This window comes from Condylura cristata, unplaced genomic scaffold (assembly GCF_000260355.1).
Source record: "Condylura cristata isolate star-nosed mole 26May11 unplaced genomic scaffold, ConCri1.0 scaffold00009, whole genome shotgun sequence".
Taxonomy (NCBI): domain Eukaryota; kingdom Metazoa; phylum Chordata; class Mammalia; order Eulipotyphla; family Talpidae; genus Condylura; species Condylura cristata.
The window spans coordinates 27053474-27079802 of NW_004567110.1; the positions used below are offsets into that span (position 1 = coordinate 27053474).

Below are 26329 nucleotides of genomic sequence, written 5' to 3' on the forward strand. Positions count from 1 at the left end.
AAAAAAAAAGGAAAACAGCATGATCTTTAGTTCAAAGGAATAAAATAATGATGTATGTCGAAAGTACTGGAGAAAATAAAAATTTTTAGGTCCACTTAATGTAAATCTATACATGGATCAGAATCTTTTCCTACAAATAACATTTATTGAAGTACAGTAGGAATTTAGTTTTCAAAAGCCTGGGAGTATGACATCTGAAAAGCAGTCCAGCAGGAGTAATGAGACACTCGTTCATCTGTATTTCTGTGACTTTTCTCACTTGGTATTATTTGCAACTGTACTTTTATGTCTAGTAGCTGTGCCAACTTCAATATGAATGATATATTATTTTTATCATGTTGATTACATATGTTCACCAGTTTAGTTGTCCATATATGTTTGGTGTGGTTTGCAAATACTCAGTGACAAAATCCAGAGCATGGCATTTTCACAGAAAGTGTTTACTGTGAAATTTCTCCTTAGAAGTTTGCTTTTCTATACAGCTTTGATCCATATGACATTCATAGTCCTACATTTCAAATAATGGTTTATAGTTAAATTAAGAAAATACTTCAATGTGATATAACATGACTATCGTAGTATGTGGTAGTTCTAGTAGAAGGCCTTATTTTCTTATGTGATTAAAGATTTGGTCAAATTTAAAGTCTGCTAAAATTTTCCAAACTGTGCTTTCTATAGTTTTATGGTGACTTGGTACTTACATTCTGTTATTCATCAACACTTCACAGAAATACTTGATTTGTCTGAATGAATTTTAAAACCCACAACTGAAGAAAATCAGAAAAACCTGGTTTTAAATATCAAAAGATCTCAAATGAAAACTATTTCTGCAGGCCACAGTAGGCAAGTTTTATTGATCAGTATACTTCTTTGCAGGATGAAATTGTTGCAAGATTGAACATAAGAAAATAAACTTACTGGTAAATATCTTTCCTAAGCACAGATCGGCCAAGGGGATTGTCAGCCTGTGGAGCCATAGCAACAGAGCCAATCTTCAAAACCATGGTGTCTTCCTTTGCTGCCTGATTAGCTATAACAAAAAAAGTAGATTTATGAGTAGTTTTATCAATCTGTAGACTGCTTTATGCACACAGAGAAATCTATGATTCATGAATAACAGAGTGGAGACACTTTTAGCTAAGACTAACATAGGTAAGACAACAATGAGAAGAAAACAAGAAAAAAAAATGTCTAAAATAAAAAAACATGTGACGCTTTTCTATTTCTTTTATATTCCATGAAACACTTATCTTTTAGACACTAAATGGCAACTTGAAAAAAAATTCAACTTAATATTAAAACATATGATATCATATATATTTTATATATACACATATATATATATATTTACTGAAGTGGTATAAGTCTATCTAATTTCATAATGCTGCATCTTTTTCCCAAGTGATTTTTGCTCCTCAGTTTTTCAAACCAGATTGCACTCTAGAAATATATTTAAGGAATATTACTACATCCATTCATATTCTTAAAGCCATTTAAATTTACCTGATTAATAATAAATGCAATTCAGATATAGTCAAATGCAAAGACAATACTTTAAGCTGTAAAATGTCAAGTGAATCCAAAAGAAATAAATGGTTGCAACAACAACAAATGAGAAAAAATTATGTAATTATTTAATATATAAGGATATTGCAGCTGGTTATTTTAGGCTTTAAAAATTTTATTAATTTTTACAATGAAATTGAGAAATTATAATCTAATACATGTGTAAAACTTCTACTTCCCAAATAAATCTAAAATTAAGTAATTTCAGAAATCAGTAACGGGTAAAGAGAAATATTAATTGATTCTTTTCTTCATATTGAATAAATCAAGAATTCATCATATATTCTCATGTTATATCAATACTTTTTTTCTCTAAATAACCAACTAATTATTACTTTTTTCTCTAAATAACCAATCTAATGATTGGTGGCCCCATCAATTTATATTGTTTTATTCCTTCTTTTCCAACAGATGAGTCTACTGAAGAAGCTGTTTAAAAATTGTTAACAATATAAAACCTTCCAGTTTTGGGGAAAAAAAAAAGCTGTAACGCATAATTTCTCTCAAAGACCTATCATCTGCCACAAATGAAACAGAAAAGGACTGGTTGCAAGACCTTAGGAATATCCTGACCAGAACATGCCTACAGAGGCATACAACCCATATTTCTCAAACTGTGGTGCCCAAAGAATGCAAAAGCTAAGAGATTATTTCCAGCTGCTTAAACTATACACTTGGTATGGTCTGCCTTAGATTAGCTTTAAAAAGAAAGTTAACATTAAGAAAATCAGAAAGAGAAAGAAGAAAGAAATTCAGTGAGGAAGTGAAGGAACTGGAATAAGATGTATACAATGGAAGTGGCAAAATGGCAAGTGACTAGGGAAGTGGGACAGCAAAAGGTAGGGGGAAAATACAGATGAGTTATCATAGTAAATATTAACATATGGATGTCACAATAAAGACAGTACTATCAAACATCCAGAACAAAAAAAAAGATCAAATAGAAAACAACTTTTCATGCAGCTGCACTATTTTCAGATGACTAGAGGACTGGCTTGATTATAGGTCCTTCTACTCTGAACACTGTTTACATTTCACAGATCTTGCATTTTATGCCAACCTTATCAAATAGTTCCATGTGAGTAAAACCTCTGATTAAACAGCAGGCATCAATTAAATCAATAAATAGTAAGCCTGAAGAATAGTCTATACCACAAAAGAGCAATTAGTATACTTGCTAACTGTTCTTTCAGGCTACAGATACTACCCACCATATGAAAGTCTGAAATGCAATAGAAACACTACAGTAAATGAGGTACATATGGAAGAAAAATGACGTACTTGGTGTTACATACAAAGCCAGATCCAAGAACAGAATTCTGTTTCTGTTAGTGCCAAAAGTGTTCTCACTGGGTTATACTATGTTTTATAATAAAAAAGCACTTAATGCAGATCATTTACAAGCTAAATTAAAAGAAACATCAACTTTATTATAAAAATATTCAACTTATCAAAATGTATCTTCAAGGTATAAGAAAAAATTAAATTTATTTTTTTAAGGAAGTGCCTTGAGTCATTTCTTCAGTTACTTTATAGTTAGAAAAAAAAATAAGCTTCCCTTTTTTGGTTTATTTCACCTGCATTTAATAGTTGGACCATATGAGGAAATGTTCCCTCTAGAAGCATTTTCAACATGAAAATGAATGCCTTCCTTCTTCGCTTTAACTGTATTTTAAAAAACTGATCCTCATGAGAAACAACTCTATATAGAAGACGTATGCTAGGGCCAAAAGACAGTCTTCTATTATGAAATAAATAGCTTAAACTGGAAGTCAAACACCTGTAGATTACAAAACTTGATAATAACTGCACACAACATAAACAATATTCAAGCTGAACCCAGACTTTCAATATCACTTTTAAATGTTAGAATGTTAAATATTTTCTATTTATTAATTGAATTTTACACATGAACTATTAAAAACTTCTACATTTAATATAACATGAAATGTAAGTCTGCAAGATTTTATCTTTTCCTAGAGCAAGAGTATGTGTATGGAAAATAAAAGGGCTCTGAATAAGTCCAAAATCATGAGCTTTTATCAGAAACCAAAGGCTTAAGTAAAGAGCAGATTATTCATGTGACTGCTAGATAATGTAAGACTGTTATAACTAATTTTTTAAAAATCAACAAAAGTGTTTATTATAGTCTCATTATAAAATTAATTTAAAATATCTAAAATCTCAACAGTATCTGAAATTGCCACTACACAATGTATTTCTATAAACACTAACAAAGCTATCAACAGTTGAAGACAGAAAGTCAGGTCAATAAATGTGTAACCTAATGACTTTTGAGTATTAATGGAAAGTATAGCTGAATCTAGTTTATGTGCGATTTTTGATCTATAAGCAAAAATTAATTGATAATGTTTTTATAGTATAGTTTTAGCTGAGAGGTATGATGTAGCAACTATTAGCTATGCTATCACATGAAGAGATAATTCACATATAGAAATTTCTTTTTAAAACATCCTGCAACAAAATGAAAACTGTGCCTTTGTGTTAGATCTTACTAGTCATTTAATTAACCCTATTTACTTGTAATTGAAATGTTGCTTCAATCATGCCTTCCCTAATTGTGATCTTTTAAAGTATGTTAAATGGAAACATTCAATTAATTTAAAATATAGTTTAAAAGTTTGTGTATACTTTAAAATAGTTAAAATGGTCAAGTTTTATGTTATTTACTGTAATAAAAATGTTTCATGGGTAAATTATGGCCATTTGAATAAAGACTAGCAATGATAAAAGATAAAGGACTGAAAAATAAGTAACAAAGTAAGATGTCAAAAATCTCTGAACTCTTGGTAACCATTTTTACTTACATTTACAAATAGGTAAATATATTTTGACAACTCATTACATTTCCAATAAACTTACATGCAAGTATAAGTAAATACATATACATAGGCACAGATACATACATTGACACACATATGTAAAGGTCAGAAAAATAAAATTGAAAATGTATACAATAAAATGTATGCCTGACAAAAGGCTAAATACAGAAAGAGCTCATAACAATTGTTAAAGAAAGGAGCAACTTGGTAGAAAGTGTGTGTATGCTTCGTTGCTGAAATTGACAAAAGACCAGAAAGTTTGATAAAGCTCTGTTAGTATAAGGATGAGGAAAGGTATACACTGATACAGCTACTCAGAAGTCTAAATTTGATAGTCCTTAAATTTTTTTTTTTTAAAGATTGATTTATTTATGCTTACAGAACAGGCCAGAGGTGTGGTGGGTAAGAAGATCCACCAGAGACAAAGCAGGGAGCAGAACAGGCCGATGGACAAAGTACACTGCAGAGGGTAGCAGCAGGCAGGTCAGAAGAGGTCTTCCAAGCCATGTGGGTCAGCTCCCTGGGGGGCACGAAACTCATGCTGCAGTGGCTTCAGAGATCTTCATAACGCGGTGCTTTAACCCGTTGTGCCACCAGGGAGAGCCCTGATAGTCCTTAAATTTTAAAGTTACATTCCCCTTGATCTGACAATCCTTATGCTAGGAATTTATTTTATAAATACAGCTATCTAAACCACACACACTAAAAATCTTTATTGCCAAAAAAATGAGATTATCAATGTCTAGGGGAAGTTATTAATGAGTAGAGATTCTATTTGGGTGGAAAATATTATAGCAATAGCAGTGATGTTGCACACTGTGGATATATTTTGAAATATATCATCAATATATAACATTTGAAAATGGATAAAATGAAAAACATATATTTTGTCATATACTCCAAGTCAAAAAGCATGACATTTTATAAGCAAACTACCTTAAGATAGCACAGTTAACAAACACTATAAGGTGATTAATTCTACTCATATATAATCTTTTCCTTTATGGTTTTTACTTTTTTAATTGAGGTAAGTAGGCTTATCTTAAATAAATTATTATATATGATTTAGAGGTACAGGATTACACCCTTTAGTTATATGTTAATGCACCACACCCACCACCAAGGTAATGAAAGTCTTCTTCTATCATCCACTGTGCCATCTCCCCAGCTTGCAATCCATTGACAATAACACAAATCGGCAAATTTTGAATACAAATCAAAAGAACTGTTATGTCGGATTCAGGATTATTTGCCAGCATAAAGACTAATGGACAACTATTTTAACAGTCTTAGCTGACCCGATTTATCTAGAAAAAGCAACATAATGGTAATGGGTTTATTACCATTAGAGGTCCAATTTTAAGATTTACTAAAGGGTAATGCAGCATACATATTTTATCTTACATCCTTCTAATTTTTATTTCTGACCAATAATATTGTTTGTTTTCATTGACACAATATTGGTTAACAAAACTATATAATTTCCAAGAATAGGTTCAAACCTTCATGTGCAGGTTCTAATACACACCCAATACCAGTGGAATGAAAATCCTCCACCATAGTCCATTATACCCCTCCTGCTTCTCTCCCTTTCCTACTGGTAGTCTCAACTCTATAGTCAGATTTCTAGGGTTTGTTATTGATTTGATTTGATCTGACCCTTTATTTTGTTTCACTTTATTCCACATATAAGTAACAGCATTTATTTTTCTTTTTGCTGCGGTCTTTCACTCAGTGTAATCCCCTCCGGTTTAATCCACGTTGTCACAAATGGCAAGAGTTTTTTTTTTTTAATAACTCAGCAATATTTGTTGGTGTGAAATTTAAGCTGTCAAACCTTAAATTAAAATAGTATAGGATGCAGCCTCCTCCCTGCTTGTACAGTAGTTAAAGTTTCAGCACTATCAAGTTTTGGCCAGCCACTGCAGCAAGAGTTTGATCCCCCAGTGGTTGCAGCAGACCTCTCCAGTCTTGCCTGCTGCTCACCTGACAGATATGCCTGTTCTGTTCTCCACTTTCTCTGATGAATCCTCTCACACACCTTACCCTCACATCTCTGACCTACACCCCAGTTCTTGTATGCATAATAAAATAAATGTTAAAAAAATAAAATAAAATGAACTAGTACAGGGATATTAGAGAAATAACTCAACTCAGGATTATAGTTAACATCCAGTCATTATTTAGAGAGCAATTTGATCATACAATTTGAGGATCATTAATAATTCCTGACCACATCTATATTACTACAAAACATACTGAGATGTCACTTTATTTCCTAAGCTGAATGGATCTCCCCCCTACCCCGCCTTTTTTTTTTTTTTTTTTACAGTATTCTCACTATATTTCTTTCTACTTTATCCTAATATCTCATCTTCAGTATCACTTCTTTGGTTACATGTAAATGTAAATGTAATTTAGGTCTTAGAGATAGTTTTATAGTTTATATAAAAATGAAAGTACTTAGAAAATTATAGAAAGGAATTATAGAAGAAAAATATGCTACAAGGAATTTTCAGGGAATCATAGAGGCATACTAATAAACCTTAAAATAAAATTATAAGAACTCATGCTAATAAATTATTTTGACAAAAATAACATTTATAATATAGATATCAGAAGATTATTTATTCTAAAGAGTATTCACTCTTATTTTTTATCTAGACACAAAACTTGTAATTTACTTATAAAGGAAAAAATTACAGGCACTAACCTGATGCCTTTGGTGCACTGTGTTAGGAGTGCGTGATAACAAACACCAGAATCATACACAGTGTTATAAACCAATTATGTCAGTGGAAGACATACTGATAAATAATGATAAATACTCTGTAATATCAAAGCTAAGCCACTTCTTCCACAACGTTCTCACCCCTATTCTTAGTTGGAAAATCAAAAAGATTGTTTGAAAACCTCCATGGTGTTTAACTGTTCCTCTTCTTCCAGTGTTACAATCACGTTACTGTGATTCTCACAAACTGATTCGCAGAGAACTACACTGCCTAAAAATGTAACTTTATGTAGTTTTAATATAAATTATACTATATGAATATCCATTATATATCCACATAAAAAGGATAAATAAGGGGAAAAAATGGTAGCACTGCCTCTGCAATGAACAATGAGCTTCTTTTCTGGTAGTGATCTATATCTCATTTCACTTACTATTAATTACTCAGTAAAGACTATTCTTTACCATGCATTTTGTTTCTGCAAATTATCTGAACTAATGAAAACAACTTTATATTGATTTCAGAACACAGAACATGCAGAGAATACTATTTCCACATCTGAAAGTAATCAATTTTATGACAATCAATAGAAATTTAGAATAAAAAAAAATAGGAACTGGTTTTTATTAAGAATCCATCAGAACAATACACCTAAAATTGATCTCTAGAGGTAAATTTTATATATCAAGGATGTATGTATAAAACCCTTTTGAGATACAAAAAGGAGAAACAGGTAAATAGTTCATACATGCTGAGAAAATAATAAAATTTGGAATTATCTAATTACAAAATACTGGTAACCAAGAACTATTTATTGTTATTTACAGAAAAACTAGAAAAATATGGAACCAGCTGCTTCTTTTGTTATTTACTATCAATAACCATTAAAGACCTCAAATAACAACTAAACAGGAGAAAAGCAGAAGTTTTACTGTTTTCATACGACAGTAACTTTTATCCCTCAGATATTCATTTTCTACTTACTCTCAAATTCACAGGCCATTATTTATTGGCTGGACACCATCAGGGGAGAGTGTGTCTCAATCTCTCACCATAGGCTATAGCTATATTATAAAGTTTTAGCCAATGAGATGTAAGCAGTAACATAATGTGGTTATCTTAGGTGTATATAATCCAACATTAAGGTTCAATAAAGACTAGAAAGTCTAAGCATTACTTAGAAAAAGGCTTAAAGAAAAAAATCTGTTATTTTTTACCTAGTAATTATTAAAGTTGGAAATAAACCAAATATTCTCCTTACCACTTAAAAATTTAGTGAAGAATGACTATAACATATTTACCATTTTAAACACAATGAAGTGCAAACTACAGTTACGACTATTATTAAAAACAACAGAAAACAAGGATCTATAGAAGAGGGTTACTTAAAATTAGAACAACGACAACAAAAAGTCTGAAGACAATACCTTCAAAACCTGACTGCATTTCTTCTGTTTTTGGAACAAAAATTCTGATTACACTTGTGTTGATATAAATCAAAGGTAAGTTGCGTGAAGTCAGTGTATGGGTCCTCATGGGCTGACCAGGAGATTTTCTTTTCTCTTTTTGAGTCCTTGATAGTTTTGCTTGAAATATACTGGTGATGGCTTTAAGTAGAGGAAAACAAAGGACAATATCAAAGGCTTGTGCTGAAAGAAGAATTTCATGAAGAAAATGAGGGGAACCATCTGTTAAACCTTCAGATAACTTATGAAAACTTCTTCGCTCATTTCTTGATGTTAACTTGTGGCGGACATTTTTTGTTACAGCTTTTGTATATGTCAAAGAGAGAAATCCATGCTGCTGATGAGAACCATCTAGAAGTTTTGTAGTTGTCTGTTCCAGAAAAAAGAAATCACAATACACTTTTATTAAGGAAAAAAAAAAGTGAAAGCAAAAATTGAACTAAGTTGGCAACATCTTTTATTGTATCCACATCTCTTAATAAACACATTTTTTAATCATTTATATAAATTTTCAGTTTCACAGGCCTTTAGAATGACTAAACTGAAATAGGAATCCTGAGTTCTAGTTTTAGATCTTGAAAGAGGTTATGAACCTCTTCATGTCTGTTTCCATCATTTTTACAATTTCTATTAATACTCAGAATTTGAACTTATCATCTCTAGATTTGATCTTTTTATGCTTGTTAATTTTTCATTGACAACAGTGATATGCTGTCATAATATGAGTCATAGAGGGGTTGTTTATAAAAAAGAAATTGAAATAACTATTTTACATATTTCTAATTGCAATCAAGAATGTGACTAGACAAGATGAATGGCTTCACTTGACTGAACATTTGTAAAAACAGACTTTTCCTTCATTAGTTTGGCTAGTTTATATGAAGAAAGAGCCATAATAAGAAAATCTTTAATACTGAGCTTTGATAACTGAACTAACCATTCAAAAGCATGTTTAATTACTGAAAGTGATAAAAGCATACAAAAATAAAAACCTATCTTTTCCACCACTCATTTCCAGAGGTTAGTTGCTTGTTTACAAAATCTATCAACTTTCTTAAAATACATATAATTTTGGCTTAATATTTTTAATACACAACAACTGATTGAAAATTATACTTCCATATTTCTGACAAAACTTATCCAATTAATTCTCATGCTCAAATTGCACGACATAAACAAACTATACACTAACAGTATATTTTGAAAAGTAAAATAAAAACATTGTATTTTTCAACATACATAATGAAAAAAAAATTCTTGAAGTTTTCCTAAAACAATCACTATACATAAAATCTTATTTTTCAAATTACAAATAAAGTAAATTACAAATAAAGTTATTCTATACCACATTCACAACCCCTCTTCCCAAAGCCTCACAGTTTTTTTTTAATTATTAGAATTGAAAAAGTAATGTTAAGAGAAAGAGAAATGGGGAAGAAGGAAAAAAATTCTCATAAACGGAGAAAATCGTGAGCAGTAGCAAAGCAGGAATATAACTGAGTTTCTGTTATTTTTTCACTAATACATATCTCTTGCTTTCATTCTCTTCCCTCATATTGTTGCCCATTGCCTAATGACAGATTGAGAGGTAAATATATACAATTCAGTTATCACTGCTAACTTTGATCTTAATCTTGACTTTTCAATGAATAAAGGACTTTTCTTTTTTTTTTAAAAGATTTTTTATTTATTTTATTTGTACATACAGAACTGGGCTACAGGCCAGAGGCTCAGGGGCGGTGAGAGGCTTCACCAGAGACAGAGTGGGGAGCAGAACAGACAGATCTACGAAATACACTGCTGAGGGGAGCAGCGGGCAGGTCAGGAGAGGTCTGCCATGCCATATGGTCACCTCCAGGGTAGGTGGGGATCGAACTCATGCGGAAGTGGCTTTAGCTTCTCGGTGCAATGCTTTAACCCGCTGCGCCACCAGGGAGGGCCGAATAAAGGACTTTTCAACGAATAAAGGTGGAATAAAATTAACTTTTTTTAGGTTTTATTTAAAAGTTAATTTTCTGACCATTAAAAAATTTGGAAGGTGAGCATTAAAAGAGAATTGCAATATAACCATGTTTTCATATAACTGTCCTGTCAAAAGAGCACATAATTTTTAATATGGCCAATTTTCTCACTGTCTTTTCTGATTTCCCTTTACTTTTGCTCATTCCACTTAAACCAAAAGAAATACAGTAGGGCAAGAAAAGGGCTAAAATTTTATCCTGTTGCTGGATAGCAGGTAACAGTGCATGAAGGATTCTGGATATCTAAACCATGATTTTGGGAAGTAGGATAAAATCCACCTGAATATAAATAACCCAACTCATTAACGACATTTATATTTTAGAAATAGCATACAACGTATTTCAGTGTGTAAATGTTTTGATTTGGAAAAAATATTTTAAAGCATACTGAATGTAGGTACTACTGAAAGGTGAAATCACCACGAATTTGCTACTGCATTCCTAGCTTCCTTAAAATAGGGAAATAATGGCCCTCCCTGGTGGCGCAGTGGGTTAAAGCACAGCACTGAGAAGCTAAAGCCACTTCCACATGAGTTCAATTCCCGCATGCCCAGGAGGAGATCCACATGGCGAGGCAGACCTTTCCTGACCCACCCGCTGCTCCCCCCAGCAGTATACTTTGTCCATCTGCCTGTTCTGTTCCTCGCTCTGTCTCTGTCTCTGGTGAATCCTCTCACCCTCCGCATCTCTGGCCTGTACCCCAGTTCTATATGAATGAATAAATAAATCTTTAAAAAAAATAGGGAAATAATGTTAAATCAGTAAATATTAGCTACAGTTTAGATTATACAAATACTATTCTTCCTCTACGATTAACCAATATTTTATGCTACTAAAACTGAAAAGTTAGAAGACTGATAATTTTTAAATGTCAATAAAACTTTCAAAAACTAAAAAGAAAAAACAGTATTACTAATAAATTTGGAGTTACTCATGAATATACATTAAAATTAAGAATGACTAATTTTTCAAAATGAAGAAAATAAATCTAAACAGAACTTTTACTGATATTAAATTCACATTTTGAGATATCTTTTTCCAGACTACCCTAGAAAATACTTAAAAATCAAATTAAAAAAAAATAAAAACAAAAATAAAATCAGAAACTGAAATTTGCTATGCAAATATTTAACATTAAATCTAGAAACAAATACCTAAAATATTTTGCTAATGTTTATAATGTGTAAGACATAAATCTTAATCCATTTGGAAAATAAAATAGGTAAATATTTCACACATGCTGAAATATTTAATATTTAATAATATCAGACTTAATAAGTTTCTAAGAGAACTGGAATTATTCATTATTTAAATTGAATATAGTATTTAACACTTATTCTTAAATTTTATTAATATGTTCTTAATATTTAAATATCAATACATTTGAATAGACTTCCTTAGTGTCAGTTAGAAGAATAATCTTAGTAATATATTTAGCCATACATGAAGAAAAATAAGGGTCTAAATTTCTGAAAGCCACAACCTGTACTCTACTGTACAATACTCAAATAAATTGCAGTTTATTTACAAGGTGGATGATACCGAGGAAGATGAAAAAATCAAGAGTTGACTCTATAAATAGTTCAATTCCTTCTCTGGGTTCCTGTTAAAGGGAGTTCTGTAGAAAAGTTCAAAAACAATTTCTTACAGAAGGAAAGAAGCCAGAGCAATTACTGAAAGGGTCCTGCTTGCTGATGGGTCGAACCAACAAGGTGCGTCTGTTCAGCTTGTCAGTACAGGAAAGGAAGACACCTCCATATTGCCCCAGAGACCAACACTCTTCCCCAAGGCTTGAGGTGATGGACAGGAGCAAAGAAGGTGAAAAGACAAAAAGCAATAAAATCCATAAGCAAAAAAATCTGGATAGTTTTAACTGTTCATGTTTGTATAGGTTTAGGATTGAGCCACTGCTAGATATGGCCTCTGTCTGGACCATCGTCTGTAAGAGCATTGTTAAAGAAAATAAAAATTAATAGCTTTTAGTGTAAAATGACTACTTCCAGATTCTATAAAAGAAAATCCAACACGAATTCACTTAGGAATAGGAAAAACTTCTACAAAATCAACATAACATACTAAAGATAAAATGCATTAATCAAAGCAATCCTAACCTTTGTTTTTTGAGAAATTTAATTGTTATAATAGGAAAATGGTTACAAAACATAAGCAGCTTAAAGGAATAAGCAGTTTTAGTTTATAATGAATTTTGGAAGAAAGTTCAAAAAGAATGTACACTGAGCTCTAATTTCTGTAACCATTTAGTCCTATTGCATGAAAGAATAAAGATAAACAATTTATAATAAATTTTCAAAAAATCATAATTACTAAATGAGTCTCACCACAGGTTTTTCTTTGCACTGTAGAAATACTCCTTCAAAATGTCCTGACTGCCAACCTTCCCCTGGCCTGGAAAACATAAGTTCACCTTATCTGTTCTCTTCAATTTTTCTGAGTCAAAAAATTGAGCATATTTCAAATAGTTATTATGTAAACGCTACACTCAACTAAAACATGGACCTGACAATTCAATCAACAAAACAAATTTACTTTAGTAGCGCATTGTAGTAGTTCGCATAGAAGCAGATGTCTTCATGGTAAATGGTATTTATTCGGTTTGTTATATGCTTTATTTCACTCTTGAGACTAGAACAACCATAAAGACATAATTTATGTCTATTTTTGTAAAACATGGTATCCCCAGCGCTTAGAATGGTACTTAGGATATAATATGCATTTAATAAATATTTTGATTAAATGAATAGAAACATAAGTCATCTTATTATTTAAAACATACATTTAACAGTAAAGTCAGTGTTTAGAATATAGACAGTAATATCCACATCACTGTGGAATTGTTTGTTATTAATGTAACATTCATGTATCTTTTGCAAGAATCATTTTGAATACAGATACATTATTCAAAAGAATTAAAGAGCTAAACATTCCATTATCAGAGTCAATTAAGTAGTCAATTAAGTAGTCACTACTAATACAATAGAACAATTATATGCTCGGTAAGATTATGAAAATTGGTCTCATACCTCACAAATGTTTTTTAACTGCAAAATTGTTCAACTGTGAAAGATTTGATAGCTACTGACATAAGCAAAACGATATATGTAATAAAGGATAAAAATTCAAATGGTTTTATAAAAATGCAAAACAATAAATAAATAAACAAACATACAAAGGAACTGACAAAGTTCAACCAAAAAATGGGTGGGAGCAAGGGAGAAGAAGGATCACAAGGGTTCATGGTTAAAAACTATGGCTATTTGAATGGTGGGGGTGGGTAGTGGCATACATCAAGAGGAATGAACTTACTTCTCTAAATCATATCCAGTGTTGTAAACCAATGTTACCTCAGTAAAGGGAACAAGTGTATAAGTTATCAAAAAAAAAAATTTTTTTTAAATGCTTATAATGCAGAATTAGAAGCATCTTAAATAAGACACTTTTGAGGGCATTAATACTAGTATAAAAACATATGTGCTTCTGAAAGCATCTGATAATTGTTGAATAAATAAATGTTATAAATTCAGTAGAAAATGGATTTTAATACTGTTCTAAAGCCCTAGCATTATGAAAGTGAAAATATGATATTGGTTTTTTAAAAACCAAAATTTTGAAAGCATGACTGGATTATACTAATATTTTCCAGGTATTACTATAAAGCCATGGGGGGGTGGCATTTGAATTGTTATTCATGAAAAATGACAAAGAGAAAAAAAATTAATGACAAAACTACTATACAGTTTTATAAAAAAGAAGTTTTCTACTGATAACACTATTAAAAATAATGATTGTTTACTACCATAATTTCATAGAAATTTATTAGGAAAGGAAAATTATGGCTCTAAGAATATTTACCAAATGAGCATTAAAAGCATCTTCAAAGTGCAAAGTGACATAACATGTTTCTCCATTTTAATTTATGCTTATATTGTCATGGGAGTTATAGAGAGCAAAGCACAAAACCATCAACTGTGCCCCAGGCATCTTAGGAAAAAGACCTAAGAAATTACATGAGATGACAATGTTAATTTCATTTAATATGGCAATGGTGATAGTTATGAAAGGATTAGCCATCTTATATTTAAAAAAAAAAAAAGCTTCACCAGAATCTACAAATGAAAGTAAAATTAACCAATCCAAATAAAATTAGCCAATTCTTCTGTTAGGACACTCTTTGAGAATTAAGTACTGTATTATTTAGAAATAACTAACAAACTTAAGCTATAAAAATTCTTTATATGTTTTGATCAAAGGAACAAATATGCTTTCAACTATATTCATTATTCTTATTTACCTGCTTCTGTAGTGATCAATATTGAAACTTTCTATTTTGCATTTCACTTTGGTATACACATCCTGGACATCTACAGAAGCACTGAGATCTTCTAGTTCACTAACCATACAAAGTTCTGTAAAAGAAGCAAATATTAACATCAAGTTAAAATAGGATACTTATTTTTCAAGATAGGGGGAAACTGGGACCTCCCAGTGGCACAGGAGATAAATCTCAGTGCTATCAAGCTATCTGCAACCACAGAGGAATGCCAACAAGGGAGCTAACACACATGGCAAAACAGGCCTCTCCTTTTTTCTCCCACTGCTTTCCTCTGCAGTATATTTCTGTGCATCTACCTGTTCTGCTCTCCACTCTGTCTCTGGTAAGTCCTCTCACTCCCCATACTGATGGCCTGTACCCCAGTTCTTATATGCATAAATACATAAAATCTTAAAAAAAAAAGAGAGAGAGATAGGGGAAATCATAGTAAAAAGAGCTATATTTATATCAAAGACTCTTGCCAAACTTTCAGGGACTATGATACAATGCATCAATATGACCAATGGAGAAACTACCTCTTAGCTTTAGAAACAAATTTTAATGTAAAGAAGACAAAATTTAGGTTTTGCATTCAAAATTTTAGTACTGCTAAGTAGATCCTACCTGATTTATATTTGGGATATTTAATATAAATGACAACATAAATAAAACTATTATTTCTACTAAAATTAGTATTCAGTATTATAATATTTTCATTAGAGAAGAAAAATTCTATACCTGTGCCTTTGTTTTCAGGATCTGGAGCAAAGAGCTTAATAATAATTTTGGGGAGTACCCATTGCATCCACAAACTAACACGTCCACTGGATCCACCAATGTTATTTGTAGTTTGTTCCAAGGTAACAGAATCTGAGAATGGTGAATCATCACCTGCTTGTACAGAATCTCCCTGGAGTTAAAAACAACAACAGTATTACTTTGTAAGTTAAATAGGAATAATTTGAAAACTTTATAATTTAAAATATTCAATTAACAACTATAACTTTTCCATATTATATGGTAACACTAATCAAATAAAAGTTAATGTTAAAACATAATGGAAATTATATAAAATACACTAGTCAAATAGACTTATAATTAAAATATACATACATGTCATCTAATTTCTTATAAATTTACTTAAGTACTAGAAAAAATTCTGGTTATACTTTTTTATAAAAGCATAATCATATGACTAAAGGCTACAGTCAAAGACCAAATATGGCTATATTTTTAGAAATAAAATTTACTGGGTCATAGCCATATTTATTCACTTATCAATTGCCTTTTGCTGCTATATCCAGTCCTTTACAGAAAAAGTCATTCTGTGCTTGCTGAAGAGTACATCTCAATGAATAAATGTACAATAACCATAGCAAAATCAATAGCATAATTGGCATATTTTATAAAACAATATTCATCATGCCTCAGATATAGCAAGATCAGGAGATTTAAAAGTTACAGTTGAAAACAGATTTTTAAAAAATGATTTATATGGCCAGAAGCCATATAATTAAAGATACAAGGTAGACATTTATTCAACAAATATATGCTGAAATCTGGATACATATAAGGTGCCAAGACTATTAGTATTAAATATAGAATCAGTGGGGGGAAAGTGAAAACATTTCCTCTAAGTTCAAGTAAAAGGAAAGGTTTGACTACCACTATTAAACATAGTATTGGAATTTGTAGCTAAAACAAAATTAGGCAAGAGGAAAATATAGAAGGTATCCAAACTGGGAAGGAAGTAAAATTATCACTATTTGCAAATAACAGTAAGATTCCTCTAAAAAAATATTTAAATGATAAATCAACAGCAAAGTGGTAGGTTACAAACCAATTTACAAAAATCAGTCATGTTACTATTAGCTAAGAATGAATTGGATGAGAGATATAAAGAAAAAAAAACCCCTTTTCTATCACATAAAAATGTTAAATAACTGGAAGCAAACAAAGGAGGTGAAGGGCATATGTAAGGATCAGTTCAACACATTATTATAGGATATAGAAGGCACAACTATATCGAAAGATATTCCTTGCTAATGGAATAGAAGAATATTGTTAAAATGGCCATCTTACCCAAAGCAATACATGGATTGCACATAATCCCTTTTCAAAGTTTAAATAACATTTTTCAAAGAAATAGAAAAAATGAAATAGAAATAGAAAAATTTATTGGAAGGAACGCAAACAGCCAAAGTAATCTGGACAAAAAAGACAGAGGTACTACAAAACAAACTTTAAATTATGCGAAAAAGCTATAGCAACAAAATAGTATGGCACTGGAATACAGACCAATGAATAAAATTAAAAAGGTCATTTTTGGTGGCCTAGAGGTTAAGTCCAGGTGCTATACCACTATAGACTGAGTTTGATTCCCAGCCACAGTGTTAGTTCACATATGGTACAGCAGATTGCTCCCCGTAGCAGTGTATTTCAGTGGAAATCTGCTCCCCACACTGTCTCTGGTGAATTCTCTTACCCCCCACGACATTTGTCTATACCCCAGTTCTTCTACACAAAAAAACTACTGAAAAAAACATATGGACTGTTAGTCTATAACAAAGGAGTCAAAGGAAACACTGGAGAAAGGAAAGTCACTTTAAATGGGAAAGCTGGGCAGCCATGTGCAAAAGTATTAAATTAGAACACTATCCCATACCATATATATATTAAAAAAAAAAAAAACACCAAAAAACAAAACTCCAAGTGGTTTAAGAACTTAGATGTAAGGCCTGAAATCAGAAAACACAACGATGAAAGCACAGGCAAAACACTCCACAAAACTGGTTTCAGTGATATACATTTGGGAGCAAGACTCCTACTATCAAGTAAGTGAAAGAAGAAATAAATGATATAATTTCAATTACAACAAACTGAAAAGTTTTTGCATAGCAAAATAAGCCATTTTTACAATGAAGACACCCTACTGTACAGGCCAAAATAACTGCACATCATACATCTGACTATGGACTGCACATCATACACCTGACTATGGTCTTTTATTCAAGATCTATAAATAACTCATAACTAAACAAAAGAAGCCCAAAAAACGTATCAAAAAATGGGTAGAGAGCTAAACACAAATTTCTCCAAAGAAGCTATTCAGATGGTTGACACATGAAAAACTGTTTATTATTATTTATCACAAGGAAAATGAAAATCAAAACCACAATGAGATACAACCTCACACCTGTGAGAGATATTCATTTCTATGTTCACTGCAATACTATTTTACAGTAACCAAGTTATGGAATCAACCTAGATGTTCCAGGACAGATGAGTAGATAAATGTGGTACACGTGCAAACACACACACACACATAAACACACACACACACAATGGAATACTAGTGAGCTCTAAGAAAGATGAACTACTGAGATTTATGGCAACCTGGATGGACCTGGAGGGGATTATGCTAACAGAAATCAAAATGAGAGACACATACTAGAAGGTTTAATACATAGGTAAAGTAAAGAAAATCAGTCAGATAAGACCAAACTAAAAACAAATCCTAGAAATTTGACTGCAAAGTGAGGCAGTGAAGGTGATAGAGCATGAAAATCATAGGTAGAGAACCAAAGTAGGAGCGGGTACAATGGACTACTATGACCACTGTGGATGCATTTGTGGTGGGTGTGGTATAATAGCATACACATCAAAGAAGTAGTATCCTATGTTTCTCAATCACATACAATCTTATGAACAAAATTTGACCTTAATTTAAAACAAAGAAACAAACTTACTATAAAAGGTTGTGGGGAGGGGGGAGGGGTTGTTTGGTTTTTTTTGAATCTTTTCAGCAAATTTTAGTGGCCTGGAGAAAAATTAATCCTGGTTTGGAGTTATATAGCTTCGGTCTCAAAGGCAGAAACAAATGCTGCTAGGGACAGTGACCACTCACTGATATATTCTGCTCTTTAAAGATAAGCTACCAAGTGTTTGGAATTTTTTAGTCCAAAATCATTTAAACTATTAAAAACAAAAACTCTGGAACCTAAATCCATTCTCTAAGAACTGATCAAATACACTATAAATGTTTCTTTGTTTAAAAGACAGGTACATCTAAACATTAGTTACATATACTTTAGCTCAGTCTGGTAGGCAGCATGGCTGACTAGGCTAATGACTTCAGGCACTAGTCATATGATGTAATCCCTCAGAAATTGTTTCCTCTTCTGCAAAAGATAGTTATTATCATAACATTTATCTCACTGGATTATTAAGATTAAACTTTAAAAATGAACACAGAGAAATTACATATTATAAACCACTCATAAACAGCAGCCATAACTATCACCATCAAGTTGAACCATGACTTTAAAACTATACACTCATTCTTAACAGAATTTAGTACTAGATCCTTGTGATTTTTTCATTTTGCCATTTATTTCGGAATATTTTCACTTGTTATATATCTTCCACTTTCGCTTTTCATTTTCAAAATGTTCATTTGTTGACAACGGAATCATGATTAAGTCAATGGTCAAAACAAAAAAAGTTCTTTAAATATTTAATGGAAGATAACACACCATAGAGAGCAGGAGCCACTAGTCTCTTAGTCATTATTGATTTGGAATCCAAAAGTAGGTCAAATAAGTACAACCTCACATAAAACAAAATTTTAATAACCTGTTTTCATTACCACCCACAGGCCACTGAGACAAGGGTATATTCAGTTCCTGCATGAAGTTTTCACCTTAACCTCAGTTTTACAATATTCGTTAATCAGAAGAAAACTTAATTTTCTTGAATTCCCAGAAGGAGACCAAATGGGGATGATTTTCCCAAAACAACAAGCAAGTGTTTATTGTTGGAACATAGGCACCACGCACAGCAAGCTATAGTGTCCTGTGATTTACTGTGACAGAAAATTATAGAGTTAAACCTAAAGATAATAAAGTCATTCCTTGTTCCAATTACATCAAGCAAATAGCTCAATGTTTATGATGTTTTTATATAAATGCTTCTCTAAAATAAGTGGCTCTAAATATGCTATAATTGAAATTTCCAGAGTTTGAGAAGTCATAAAAAATGCAGGTTTTTGGTTAGCCATCTAAAGTAACACAACATCTAATGAAAAGCACGAAGTAATCCCAGAATAGGATGCATTTTACAAAGTCAAATTCAATAAAAGACAACATAATGTAATCAATGTGTCTTTCTTTATGAATTAGGTTCTTGGAGCAGGAACACTCATAAATAAAATTTTCGCTCCATCAGAACATCATAATCCCAAGAATGGAAATTGCAGAAAAGAATTAACTTAAATCAATGAGACCTTGGTTGTTAACACTACTGGTTATATTAAATAAGAATGCTAAAAAATAAAAAATAAAAAAAGCCCCGCAGCTTTAAATTTAATAAAGAATAAGCACTCCTGAGAAGTTCTGCTCTCCCTCGTCATGCAGTTTCAATTTTCATTTTGGATGTAACATTTGGTGTGGTATTGTTAAGTATGTTTATGCATTAATTTTCTGCTCTATTTCCAAATCTATACCAAAAAGGGAGCCAGGATTGTAGATGTTGAACTATTTTCCCACACCTCCTTTAGCCAAATTGTAAAATATACAGTTCAACATTTTTTTAACAATTTTGCTACAAATTGACCAAAATACTACGTTTATTTTCCTTGCTAAATTTATCTTTGCTCATCTGGAAGAGCAAATACTTCAGTCCTTCATCCTTGGCCCATGTTAGAGCTCCGGGAATGATCACGATTTTGGCCACATTGCGGCTATTCTCCTTATCAAAATAACTCCAGAGTTCTTGTTCAATAACAAGACTTCCCACAGGGCTAAACACTTCCACCACTGTTTGTATTTAAGTCAACAGTAACAAGTGACCTGCTGTGCTATCTGGTATCTTCTCTCTCACTACTTCAATAGAAGGGTAGGGGTAATGATGAACTGTTTAGTTAAGACTCTCACATTTTCTCACCACACAGATTAATATTCAGGAAGTCAGAGCTATAGTTACTGAAAAGTATGGTGCTGCCTATCATCAAATCAATATGAAAATTACTCATAGCTTAAAGCATAAATCACCGAAGGACCAAATACTTCTCTTAATAAAACAAATGTTAGAATATGATTTCTAAAATTAAATTCATTTACAGTAAATTTGTAGTCAATTTTAAATATTTTTGGCCCAACACAGCAAGAAAAACAATACTTGAAATGATAAATGTTTTAAATTTTTTTGATTTCTTTGAACACAAATATTAATTAGAAACTTAAAACAATATCAAAATCACTCCCAAATACAGGACTGATATAAGTAAGTGCAACAAATACAAAGTGACCTCAGATTAATAGGCTTGACTTATACATAAAACTATTTGAATTTAAAAAACCCATAAAAATCAAGAATGCTAAAATATTACAAACAAAATATTTGTTAATCAGTATGTAACTTCTAAAATAAAATAGTAGCCCTCACCCTCTTCTGATGTTCTGTTATTTTATCTTCATATTTTCAACAGATTTTAATTAATCAGGTAAATGAAATGCTAAGATTTCCACATTTTTAACAAGTTTCTCACTAAATATTGATGATAAGGCCATTTTAAGATAAATGGCATAAGTTTATTTTTCAGGAGGGATGTTAAAATTATTATGATGCATTCTATTTTGCTATTTTATTATTTTTTAATTATGCTTACTGATTTAGAACGCATGTTTTAGAAGATAGGTTCCTGTGTATTCATACCACAACATAAAGTCCTAGTAAAACTCCTCCATAACCCAATGGGGTTCCCTGTCCCCTTTCTGCTTCCACCCTAACCTTCCCTTCAGGGACCCTATTCTTAAAATACCAATGGAGAAAAAGCTCGAACTAAATTTACAGTCTAACAGGTTGTTTGGAATAATGACACAAGGAAGATTATCTTACATTAACTAAACTTGAATAACTAATAAAACTGATAGTAGTTTTGTTACTGCAGTTGATTACCAAAAACCCCTGGGTGTAAAGTTTGCTTTTGTTAATGGATAATAAGTGAATTTCAAACAATTATTGGTTATCAAGAAATCAATCACTTAATGCTAGATTTTGGGTTATTTTTTGAGAACTAGATAGATACAAACAATGTTAATACACAGGAAAATAAAGAATGCAAGTAAAATTTTGTGATGATCCTAAGCTTCCAAACATGGAGGTTAATACATCATATGTCAATTATTTATTTTTTAATTTTAGGGTAAGCTGTAAATCAGTATTCATTTGTTCAGCATTTTACATTTTTTCTAAAGCTTTAAAATAATTTCTATCACTGCTGTGAGTAAAAAAAGAGCACAATTAAAAACAATACACATCTTGTACACATTATATATAAGAAAGCTAAAGTTAAAAAGAAAAAAAAGCCAAATAGTTTGCCTAAAATAAAAATTCAGCAGGAGGATTTTAATTTCAACAGTACAATACAGTCACCCATACTAATGTCATTTCTTTATCATCTTTATGAAGATCCAGAAGTTCAAAATGTCATTTCATGTAACTGGCAGCTTCCAATGGTCCAACAGACTATGAATTTACCCATAAATAAAAATAGTGTGTAGATTAGCAGGTATTTATGTAGGTGTTCATATATTTACCTAGTTTATTATGAAAACAAGTCATCAAAAGGTAGTGCTTTCAAAGACAACTATTTTTGCTAGAATGTCCTGTAGGTAAAATGTCACAAAAATTATAATGCCCTCCCTGATGGCACAGCGAGTTAAAGCACAGCACTGAGAAGCTAAAGCCACTTCTGCATGAGTTCAATCCCTGCCCCGGAGGTGATCACATGGCACTGCAGACCTCTCCTGACCTGCCCACTGCTCCCCTCTACTTCGTCAGTTGGCCTGTTCTGCTTCCCATTCTGTCTCTGGTGAATCCTTTCACGCCCCTCCACCTCTGGTCTGTACCCCAGTTCTGTATGCATAAATAAATCTTTTTAAAAAATTATAATGAATGTAATTATATAATGCTTCACTTTCTTGAACTTTACTTGAAGACAAATTTCTAACAGTCTTAGCTAGGTGAAATACAGTAATTATTTTGATATACAGATTTAAGTCCTATTTCACTTTGAGTTCTGCTATGACTATATATCAGAAGATAGCATTCTGGACTCTGTGTTTATACATATATTCTTCCCCCAAATATTATCAGTTACTCTAAGGGCAAAGAAAGGAAGAAATAAAATTCTCTTCTCATAGACAAATGACATATGTAGAAAAACTTCAGTAGTCAACAAAACTAATAAATTAATTCAGCAAAGTTTCAGAATACACAAAAATCAGTTGTATTTTCTACATCAAATGGTGAACAACCAGAAATTGATGTAATAACTCTACTAATAGCATAAATTAGTAAAATAAAAATAAATGTAATAAAGGATATGAAATACTTGTATACTCAAATTGCAAAATATTTCCAAGAGAAATTACAAGAGATGCAAATAAAAAGTAAAGATTTCCAATTTTTAGACCAGAGACTTAATATTATGGTGCTAAAATAATATTTAGTGGCTAGAGAATTTCAGTTGGGTAAGTTTTGGAGATGAATGATGGCAATAACTCTACAAGAAACATTAATGTACTTAATACTACAAATGGACATTAAAGATGGTTAATTTTATGCTATGTATATTTTTACTACCATGAAAATTTGATGTAACGCTAAACAGGACATAAAATACCATTTTTTTTACTAACAAAAAATATTTGTTTCCATTTACAATAAATTTGTTTTATTTGCTCTAAATTGATTCACTAGACTAATCTAGTGAATCTAATCTCTGTCATTTTTTCTTTAAAACAATGAGCAATATAAAATTCATTTTCTGGGGATACAGTAATACAGATGTTGGAAAAGGTAACAGTTCTGTATGTTTCCTTTTTCAATAATTGTATTAATTCCCTTTGTCAACTATCTCATTTTTCTAATAATCTTTTTTTTATAGATTTTTTTTATGCATACAGAACTGGGGTACAGGCCAGAGGTGCAGGGGCAATGAGAGGTTTCACCTGAAATAGACTGGGGAGCAGAGCAGGCTGACATGATGAAAAACACTGCTGAGGGAAGCAGCGGGCATGTCAGGAGAAATATGCCATGCCATGTGGATCACCTCCAGGATGGGGCTCGAACTCATGCTGAAGTGGCTTTAGCTTCTTAGTGCTGTGCTTTAACCCACTGTGTCACCAGGGAGGGCTGCTAATAATATTTTAAGTCAGAAATTAAAGTTTTCTATCAAAACAACATGCTCCAATTTAGATATGATAGGTATTACACCCAAGTTCCTTTTTAGTTAGGATTAACTTGTTGGCTATCATGGGGATAACAGAGTGACGGATTATTTCATGTGAATTGCCTACTTTTTTTAGAGAGGCGAATAAGATGAAATATTTATTATATGATTTATAAAGACAATCTAATATTGATAATAAAACATGAATATTAAGAGATTAAAATGTTAAACTAATGACCATTAGTCCCAAAACACTAAATAAAATATTAGCAAACACAATCCAGCAATATATAAGAAGGACCCAGATCCAAGGTGAATTTATTTCAGAACTGCAAAATCACCTTCACATTGGCAAAGCAAACAATGTCATCAGATCAGAAGATTAAAGTAGATATAAAGGTTAAATAATATGATGTTGGAAAAGGTAACACTGCACAGATAAAAGCTCAAATTGTCTAACACAAGTCTCTTCTATAAATTCCATTAACTTAGAATCATGCTAAGATGAGCTGATCCTACTTTGTGTGTCACTAACTTTAAGTTACTGTTTCAATTTCCTAATATATAAAATGGAGTTGCTGATCTAAATGATCTTTGTAACAGTATTTGTTTAAAGGATGACTGAATTAAAGGAAACATCTTTGCTCAGGTGCCAAAATCAAAATTTTTACACTAAAGTCTAAGAGACAATTTTTAGGGATGACTAAAGAGAGAATCTATGACAATGAGTAAGGAAGTAGCACCCAGTTTAGCAAGTTTGTTCCAGGAAGAATATATATATACCTTAGAGAAAATAAATCACCAATATTGTTTTTTTCTTGTTTGAAGGGTTACTATGGAAATTAAACATACTACTCTAATTTTCCCTTTGGTACCCACATTCTCTGCCAAGACTTTTAAATATGTTTTAGTACATTCGTGATACTATTAAATGCCAATACAATTTGAGACTATTTAAATGCTAACACTAAACAAATCATATAAAAATAACAGGAATGTGCTTTTCTGAGTCTGTACTGAATAAAGTATCTTTTAAGATATGGATTTACTTTCTCCCCTCCCTCCATTCCACATTTTATATCAAATAACTATGTTATCAACATTTTCAATAAGTAAAGAAAAATGAAAATACCATTTCTGGAATTTGATTTGAAATGAATAGTCAGGTACATGTCATAAAATATGCATATGATTTCTTCATGGAAAAGCTACTTCACTAAAAGTTAATCAAGCCTTGGATACTCATGTTCACATATATATCAACAGATCAAAGATAAATGGAATATTACTTGGTCACAGAATTAATTAGTAGTCAGTCATATATTCCATAATAAGAAAAATCTACTTATTAACAGTTTTCTCAAATCATTATGGTTAAATAATTATGCCATTTTAGTTTAATTTTTAATTTTCTTAATCCTAACCACATGAAAAAGACTCCACCACATTAATTAAATGATATACTGCAGTAGTCCCATTTTGTTAAAAGATGACTATGTTATAATGGGGGAAGATATAATTATAAAATAATTTCAACACTTATATTTCAATTCATCAGCACTGTTAATGGGGCAGCAATAAAAATATTAAGAATATATTTATCAAAGAAGCATTATAAAGTCAGAACTTTCTAACTAGGGTGCTGAGACACCATAGTATGTGGCACAACTATGATGAGACATGTATGCCTTGACCTCAAAATCTCTGGATAGGGTTTGAGATAAGTAGTCTTCAGTGACTTAGAGCTTTTCCTAATTATTCTATAAATAAATGACTTTCTCTATATACAATGACATGACAAAGGATAAGAAAGCACTATTATAACTATGTCCAAAATATATACCATATATTTAAATCTTCTAAGTCCTATGTTTACATGATAGCATTGTTCACAGAGTATCTTCTTTTAATTAAATGCTTATTAGGACAGTGCTTACCAAGAGAAGCAAAAGGACGTACAACTACACAGAAATGACTAGTCTGAATATACATAAGGCTTCTTATGGATTAAAACAAAATATATTCTCTCTCTCTTTGCTCCTTCTCCCCAGTTGTCATCCTTCTTTAAGTAACTTCTTACAAGAACAGGCTGTAATTCCATTCAGTAATTAACACACTATATAAACAGGTAAATGT

The 26329-nt window shown here is 31.5% G+C and overlaps 1 protein-coding gene across 2 annotated transcripts in view; it reads right to left on the reverse strand.

Moving 5' to 3' along the window:
• The window catches only part of VPS13B (vacuolar protein sorting 13 homolog B (yeast)), a 561763-nt gene that overhangs the window by 263900 nt on the left and 271534 nt on the right, over nucleotides 1–26329 (reverse strand). The window contains exons 26-30 of one of the 2 annotated variants that reach the window (XM_004679695.2): nucleotides 15697–15868; nucleotides 14938–15052; nucleotides 12277–12418; nucleotides 8569–8977; nucleotides 919–1030 (exon numbers count right to left, since the gene is read on the reverse strand). In XM_004679695.2, coding sequence (XP_004679752.1) covers nucleotides 919–1030; nucleotides 8569–8977; nucleotides 12277–12418; nucleotides 14938–15052; nucleotides 15697–15868 — 950 coding nt within the window. Of the gene's footprint in view, nucleotides 1–918; nucleotides 1031–8568; nucleotides 8978–12276; nucleotides 12419–12967; nucleotides 13035–14937; nucleotides 15053–15696; nucleotides 15869–26329 lie in introns of both variants that reach the window. The other variant, XM_004679696.2, reaches the window with a different exon arrangement.